This window comes from Perna viridis, chromosome 8 (genome assembly GCF_037379345.1).
Source record: "Perna viridis isolate PV_CMFRI_1.1 ecotype Kerala chromosome 8, ASM3737934v1, whole genome shotgun sequence".
Lineage (NCBI taxonomy): Eukaryota > Metazoa > Mollusca > Bivalvia > Mytilida > Mytilidae > Perna > Perna viridis.
Genome location: NC_142452.1, coordinates 38,778,354 through 38,786,953, shown reverse-complemented (window position 1 = coordinate 38,786,953; position 8,600 = coordinate 38,778,354). Strand labels below are relative to the sequence as shown.

Below are 8,600 nucleotides of genomic sequence, written 5' to 3'. Positions count from 1 at the left end.
GACCATTTTCTATCAGAAGGGGGAGAAGGCTGGTGTTAATTGAGAAAAAATTGTTCAGGCAAGCAGAACTAAATTTTTTCTGCAGCAGCCAGTTCTGATTGTATTTGAAAATCTATATTGTTTAAATGGTGTAGAAAATATTGAATTGTTTTTCTGTCCATTGTTGAGTAAAAGATTTATTGGGCTAAAATTCGGGATTTTTTTTTTAATATCAGCACCCCCCTTACTTATAAAATGGCTGAATCCACTGTCACATCTTGTAGGTGATAATAAATGGTATATTGAAAACATTGAACAGCACTTATAAAAAGCACGACTACACATCTAACAATCATATTGCTTAAAAAATTCATTGAAGAGGTACATCTTGACACCAATTCCAACAGTTATGCACAAAAATTTGGATTTATCATGATCAGGATTTTCTCTGTAAAAATGTTGGCCAATAATCAATCAATACAGATAATCAACATGACACTCAACAATAGGCTCCCAGGAGCCTGAATCCCTCACCTAGTTAAATTTTTGCCTTTTGAGGGCAATAACTCTAACAAGTTGTCAGGTCTCACTAACCACTTCCAGGTCAAATGGCCATCCCCCTATGTAGTACCAAAAACACACTGAACCTAGACATATGCATTGTAAGTGCATTATTTGTGTGTATTATGATTAAAAGTAGTCAAAATAAAGCTGAGAATGTGTACTTTAAAATCATATATGTAATTAACTACAAAAGTGTATGAATATTGTTTACATGTGTGAGTAATTTGCCTCCATGCTGTCAGTTAGCAGAACAGGTAAAAATGTGGATTTTCAGTATTATTTATTCAAGTAAATTTTGTGAAGAATTTCTACTATGATCGTACCATTAGCATAATGATTTTGGAAGCCTTATTTTCCAAGCTTCGCAACGGTATGCAGCTTTAAGATGTCATTTGTCCTGGGAATTCACAGTGAGACTTTGAAAATTACTTTTTTAACATGTAAAGTAATGGAAACGTTAGAAGTGGTTAGTGAGACCATAAATTAAATTATGGCATATTTCAGAGAAATGCATAATTTGAGGAAAATTGCCTTTCCTGGTCATTATTTCCATTTCCCCATAAAATCAGTATTGTGATATTGGTAATCTGGCTATATTTTAAGAGGTGCATTGTGCAAGGTATTTTAAAAAACAACATAGCAACAAGATTTTTATCAGTAACAGTGACTCATAACTTGACGTCATCCATGAAATACACAACGTCACTGCTTGGGATATTCAAAGTACTCAAATAGTCACACAGCACAGACTAAGAATCACACAGTAATGAAATAGGTATCATATAAATTGTTGAAATCTGTTATTTTTTCATAATGATAAATGATATTTACTATTACAACTTCTTGAATTATCATAGGTATCAATTTGGTGTGACAAGTTAGTTAAAATTGTAATTTTTTAGTAATTTAGGGAAAATATCACTGAGGGGCATGATATAAAAATGACCATTTCTTTGTAGTCCTATGTCTGATTTTGATAGTTTTGGTCTTATTAGACTCACAATACCACAAGCTTTCATAAAATGTAAAAAAAGAAAAACATAAAAACTCATAAAATGTTTTTAAGGTCTCACTAACCACTTCCAGGTCAAATGGCCATCCCCTTATGTAGTACCAAAAACACACTGAACCTAGACATATGCATTGTAAGTGCATTATTTGTGTGTATTATGATTAAAAGTAGTCAAAATAAAGCTGAGAATGTGTACTTTAAAATCATATATGTAATTAACTACAAAAGTGTATGAATATTGTTTACATGTGTGAGTAATTTGCCTCCATGCTGTCAGTTAGCAGAACAGGTAAAAATGTGGATTTTCAGTATTATTTATTCAAGTAAATTTTGTGAAGAATTTCTACTATGATCGTACCATTAGCATAATGATTTTGGAAGCCTTATTTTCCAAGCTTCGCAACGGTATGCAGCTTTAAGATGTCATTTGTCCTGGGAATTCACAGTGAGACTTTGAAAATTACTTTTTTAACATGTAAAGTAATGGAAACGTTAGAAGTGGTTAGTGAGACCTCAGACAATTTTGACTCCATTTGATTCATTGGACACTTTTGTAAGCCTTATAATAAGGATCATTTCAGCAATTGAAAGCTATTGGCTAAACGTAACAGATTTGGAGATGTATGCAAAAATCCAGTCTGACCCCAATGTACTATTTTTAGAAATGGCAGCCATGTTTTGTCAGCAATCAAAAATGCCAACTTTAGTTGAATTTTGCAGAAGTTTCTGAGGAGCAGATTTTTTAAAGTAATAACATCAAAAACAGCAAAAAAAAGTCCAAGAAGGGCAATAACTCCAACATGGGTCAACAAATTTCCACCAAAATTTGACCACAGATAGATTTCTTCATGATGAATAATTTTACCCCAAAATTGGATTTTAGTTAAACCTAACCGTTTTGGAGATATATGCAAAAATCTGCTGTCTGACCCCTGTTCTGTTTTTTAGTAACAGCTGCCATGCTTTATAAAGATCAAAAATCCAAACAGTCATTTTGTTAAGGATACCCTTTAAAACAAAAATACCAACTTTCATTAAATTCTATAAAGTAGTTTCTGAGGAGAAGATTTTTTAAAATAATAACATTAAAAACAGCAAAACACATCCAAAAAGGGCAACAACTCCAACATAGGTCCACAGATTTTCACCAAATTTTGACCACAGATAGATCTCATCACGTTGAACACTTTTAACCCATATCAGAATTGGCTAAACCTAACGGTTTAGAAGGTATATGCGAAAAACTACTGTCTGACCCCTATGTTCTATTTTTAGTAATGGCAGCCATGTTTTTCGATGGATCAAAAATACCCACATCCAAAATTTTTCTTACGCAATTACAAATTAACAAAAACAGTGTTTATTTTCATTTATTTTTCTACTCATCATCTTCTGATCTCAATCTAGCATTAGGATTTGTCACTTTAATTGACAACTGTTGGGCACGTTCAACAATTTCTTTCCTCTTTCTGCTAGATACATTGTGTGCAATCTCAGCTGCGAATGTTCTGTTCTGCATAAGTAGAACTTCTAATTCCTGTAATGAGAGCAATGTAAGATCTGTTTTTCAAATTCATATGCCCCAAAATTCATAAAGTAATACATTATATCAACTAATAGAATTTGAACTTAGAGCTTCATGTCTTTTTTACTTTTGTGCAATTTGTTGCAGTGAAATACTGATGACACCCAAAATGTTGAAAACTCAGAATTGTACTTGTATATACCTTCAAACTACACTTATGCGATTGTAAACAAAATGCTGCTGAAAGCAGCCTGTATCACATTATGTGAATTTTACTTGCATTGAAAAAAGAGAAATTTCCTGCCAAAATTTTAACACAATTTCACTTGATATCCAATAAAAAAATATTTTATAAACACAAAAACATTACTACGAAAAAGTATAGTCTTCCTTGTAGCAAGAAACAAGAGTATTATTTTTTTTTGCCTTATGTCTCAAGTGTTGCATTGTTTTGGTGGACACAACAGGGTAGTTTCTATAATGCACAGCTATCTATATCCCAATTTTCATGAAGTCCTAATTTTTAGTATATTCCTGAGAATTGGGAACTTGAGAGTAAAAACTCGCCAAATTTAAATGCAGATATTTCAGTTAACTCAATGGCTTATCTATAAACAAACAGTAAGACTGCTAAAATCAGGGATGATTTTACGAGGTCTACAAAGGGGAAACTGGCAAAATAAGAAATAAATATACAGTAAAAAAAGAATTGAAACGGTAAAATCCAGCTTTGAAATAGTGGAATTCTGGAACAAAATCATCCCAGATTTATAAACCTATTCAGAGTAAATCCCAAAAATTGGCACCTGCAAAACCTCCTTAAAATAAAAAATTCACCTTTACATGATTTTCAAATGGAACCTTGCTTATAACAGAAACCTTTTTCTTGCATGAACTATGTTTTTTAAATTTGCAAAATGCTAACATACCTTAATGTTGTGTACAAGGAATTTCTGAAAGCCATCAGGCATCAAATGTCTGGTTTTCTTGCATGAACCATAACCAATGTTTGGCATCAAATATTGACCCTTGAAACGTCTTCTTACTCTGTTGTCAATACCCTTTGGTTTTCTCCAGTTTGACTAAAAAATCAATTTTGCTCATAACAACAGGATGTCTTTAATGCATCAGTCCAGAACCACTTAGTAAAAAGTAACGATGACGACAATCTTACTTGGTTAGATTATTCCGATAGGCATTATTTGAGTTTGCTAGCTTGAGTAAGTGTATAATATAGAATGTGATAGGAAAGAAGAGAAAATATACCATCTGAGCTGAGGCATATGATATATTCATCCAACAAGTGTTAAGAATAGACGAAAAATGATATTCTTTAAAAGGCTAAAAAATTATTTAAAATATGATATAGTCAAAGTGCTGGATATGTTAGTATCAAAATTGCATTGATTAATTTTTGAAACATTTGTTCTTGTTATCTTCTCCGAGATGAAGGATTTTAACTACAAATCCAACGTTAGTTCCCAATTTGAACAAAAATAACTCACTTTTCAAATAAAAATGGGATGGGGTAGTCTTGGAAAAAATATCAACAATATCACAAATAAAGTGAAGTGATAATTCCTCAATTGTGTAGACAATTTAGAGAAGGTAAAAGTCATTAAAAAAGAGACTGTGAAATGAAAAAAAAATAAGAGCTTAATCTTTTTAAAAATGAATTAACCGACTTTTAAATGTATGGTACGAGTAAAAGTAGACATATTTGTATCGAGCTGCAGCATGAAATTCCTAGTAACAACTCACCTTTACTTTTACATAACGGTCAGACTGATGTCTTATGAACTTCTTGGTCCTCTTTTTGATCTGTTTCCTTTTTTCTAAAGGCCTGATTGCCATGTTTGGTTATCTAAAAGTAAAATGAAATGATATTTTACTATATTTTTCTCCAGTTCACAGACTGAATCTATTTGAAAATGGAACATACATGTACATTGTATTGATTATTTCCATCATAGAAGTAGATTTCATTCCTAACTTGGTCAATTTAATAACAAATTGAAGGCTCTGTCTCCTTAAAATCCTGCCAAAGAAGATAATGTACACACTGGTAATAAGTGCAATAGTTTAAAAGAGAGGCATTACTTTTATTAAGAAGGTCATGATCAAAACTGTTTTGGAATAAGGATGGCATTAACATGGTGTAAAATTCCCCAACATCTTTAAAGAGTTGTGTACCAATTCAGGATATCCATATTTAGTAAGTTTAGACGCCACTAGTAATCCTTTTGTCATTAAGACTTTTACATAGTTTAATAACAGGGCAAATATAATAGCTTATTGTAGACATGTCAAATTTAATAAAGGTAAATTTGTTTTATGTCAATATATACATGCATGGAGTGTCCAACAGTACCAGTCAACAATGAACAGATTTTAAACAATAGTAAGATTTATAGTGAACATTAGGCAAATAAGAGCTTTTTTCTTTGTAGCCCAGCTTGTGGAGAAGAAAGCCAGGTTGTTCAAGTTGGAATAGTAATGAAACCCTGGGCTGTAAAGTATGTACATGCCTGAAAACCTTCACATGTGGGGCCTGAAACCCAATGATGTCAACCACTTAAGCAACAATCCATATAAAATTCTGACACTGCAAATGGTAAAGTAATTAATGGTGTAGAAAAACCCAATGAACAATGGTTTTTCAGTCTATGTATGCCACACTTTACATAACAATAATCATTTCAGTATTCAGATCTGCATTTTTGAGAAAATCATATACATGTATGTACATTCATCTCCTATTAAAATCAACCAAATGGAACAAAATAAAGAATAATAGTTTTTGCAAAATGCTTAATTACACTCCTAGAGACGTTCACATTTCCCATTAGTGTTTGTGTTTATCATTTACCGTGAGTTTACAGGTTTTGCGTTTGTTTAACATACATTATGTACGATACAGTTTGACACTAACTTCAGTCCTCGACGTTAGCCACTAGCCCGAAGCCCGGGGCTAGTAAAATCAGCCTCGGGCTAGTACAGTTTAAATGTCCGCAGCCCGACCGGGCTAGTCAGATTCGAGTTGTGAAGGTGTAAGATTAAAGTGTTTCAATGACCTACAGTACATTGTTGTGTTTACATTCTGTCCGAAATATAATTACAAAGTTACGACAATGTCACTATTGTTTATTTTTGTCATTATTTACTTTCACGACCTTTTGTCCTTTCGAGTCGAATCATTCCGAGTTAAACCTGACAAATATCTGAAAACCGAGCATTAATTATGATTAAAAGTAAAACTAAATAAAAACTAATCGATTCATATAATAAAATCTTTCACAAATACTTGTAGGACAACATAATATTTAGTTGTCAAATTAAAATTACCGTGGTTCTTATTTTTGATTTGAGGGTTGTTGTTGTCCGTCGATAGTTTTCGGTATTGAAATTTTAGCGATGTCAATCGACTCCTCGGATAATTTGCATGTCATTTTTCATTGATAAATTCTTTATTTTTTTTCTGAATTTTTCGGGCTATTAGTTTTGAGTTCGGGCTACCAAAAATTCAAACTTGCTAGCCCAAAGGGCTACTGGACAAAAAAAAATTTGAAGGCAAGGACTGTAACTTCATTAGTTTAGTGGTCAACAGGACTACTTCAGAGGTAAAACAGGTAGTCCGCAGAGGGTAATGACATTTCTGTTCTTAGATCTAATGAAAAATAAGACAAGATTTAGAGAAAAAAAATTGAACCCATTTCATTTAAAATTTTACCAAAAGCTGAACATAATTTTGCTGTTTATCAATTCTACAAAGAATGCCAAAATAAACTAAGTTCAGTATCATATCAAGTGTATCTCAGGTATTAGTTTATTTCGGCACTCTATGCAAAATTGAAAAAAAAAAAAAACAGCAGAAGGACTAAGGTTAGTTTTTGATATCTTATTTTACATACAATGTAAAACTGATATAAATTTCTCTTATCTAGGGTATGCTTGCCTGCAGAAGTTTCCTAATACACAGGTGTACAATTCAAGCAATACTTGTCCAAAGTTATGAACCTTAAACAACGTACAGAGCATGGTAACTTGACCTACATTGTACAATTCCACCTTACAACATGCATCCAAGCTATTATATTCCTTATCCTACAAATAGTCAAAAATACACGTTCTTGTTCCAGTTCAGTATTTAATGTTCAAATGTTTTGTCAAATGATGCCTTTCACACATACATGAAAATTATAGTAAGCTAGACATTTTCTCATATGTACATGTATTACATAATTTCCCCATGCTAAGCACATACATGTACATACAAAGGATGCCAATACTTAATACATGATTCAGTAACCTACTGGGGACAATGTAAAGAGTGAACATGAAAATACAATGGCAATAATAAAAAAACACTGTACCACGACACCTGCAGACTTATGATTATGGACTAGTAGGGCAAGATATAATGTCATCCAATACAAATTACATTGTATATGTTGTTCATCTCACTTCTCATTAAAAGGGCTTAGTTGACCTGAAGCAGAATGTTTCAATAGAGAATTTATATTGTTTTACCATGTTGCATAATAAAATATAACCTTGATGTAAATGAATGATTATTTAGCTGCTCAAACTTAAAAGAAGTATATTCGCTGAGTTATTGTGGAGTTTCATAACCTAGAGCCTATATTAAGTATGAAAGTGAAACAATATCAATTGTTAGTAACAAGTCATGTCTTGAACTCCATAACTAACTATTTTTTAAAGGTATTTTGAATTAGATGGAAACGATGGCAGCTGATTTCAATACATTTTTGGTTTCAACATACTTCAAGAAACAGACAACCGGAAAAGGAAGTTTCGATGGGTAACTCTTGTAAATTTGGTCAAAACAATAACCAATACTCTTGTGATAATCATATACAACAACGGACAAAAAGTGTGCGACTTCAACAGATGTATGTGTAACTTGATTTAATGTATGAAATTATATACAAAAATCCGAAAACTTATTTTGTAAACATTTCACTAATTATAACGATTTATTGCCCTTCAAATGACACAATTATGGCTCATGAAAAAAATCCAAATCTAAACTGATTACATGTATCTATACACAACTGAAAAGTACTCACAACGAACTTCGAAACGAAACGAAACATAATATCATAAGCAAAACAAACGAACTATATCGCCAAAATTACTATTTTATATGTAATAAAGAAATTCCCAATTAAAAATATTTTCCTGTACATCAAAATTTGTTTATATAATAGTTTCTGGCCACTTTTAGAACAACGTACGCGCGTATGCCATTTACCCTGCAACTAAGCTTTCTTATATACAAATAAAGGGTGTCGAATAACGCAAAGCTTTATTCCTTCGCTGCATAATATTGTCTCCTGGTTACCTTTTCAGTTATGATCGGGCGTCAAAAAAACAGGAAACAGATAACTAGTTTAAAGGTGCCCCCGGCCACCGCCGTAATCAAAAGATAACTATTTTGGACTAATTTCGCATGTTCTATTTATAGAAAACGTAATTGCAGGATTAAAACAATACACG

At 32.2% G+C, this 8,600-nt stretch overlaps 1 protein-coding gene across 1 annotated transcript; it reads right to left on the bottom strand.

Annotated features, from left to right (window-relative positions):
• Window positions 1-2,909: 2,909 nt before the first annotated feature.
• LOC148610424 (large ribosomal subunit protein eL32-like) lies at window positions 2,910-7,945 on the bottom strand. Its single transcript, XM_088543255.1, has 4 exons — window positions 7,865-7,945; window positions 4,842-4,944; window positions 4,010-4,162; window positions 2,910-3,092 (listed from the first exon to the last, which is right to left on the bottom strand). Exons 2-4 carry the CDS (start codon window positions 4,932-4,934, stop codon window positions 2,934-2,936), a joined length of 405 nt encoding a protein of 134 aa, XP_088399381.1. The 5' UTR covers window positions 4,935-4,944; window positions 7,865-7,945; the 3' UTR covers window positions 2,910-2,933.
• Window positions 7,946-8,600: the final 655 nt, after the last annotated feature.

Bases quoted from the DNA above. Each gene is read 5' to 3' on its own strand.
- LOC148610424 (XM_088543255.1), bottom strand. From the start codon at position 4,934: ATGGCAATCAGGCCTTTAGAAAAAAGGAAACAGATCAAAAAGAGGACC. The intron at 4,163-4,841 runs GTGAGTTGTTAC...TTGATTTTTTAG, and splicing joins ACCGTTATGTAAAAGTAAAG to TCAAACTGGAGAAAACCAAA. The intron at 3,093-4,009 runs GTATGTTAGCAT...CTCTCATTACAG, and splicing joins TCCTTGTACACAACATTAAG to GAATTAGAAGTTCTACTTAT.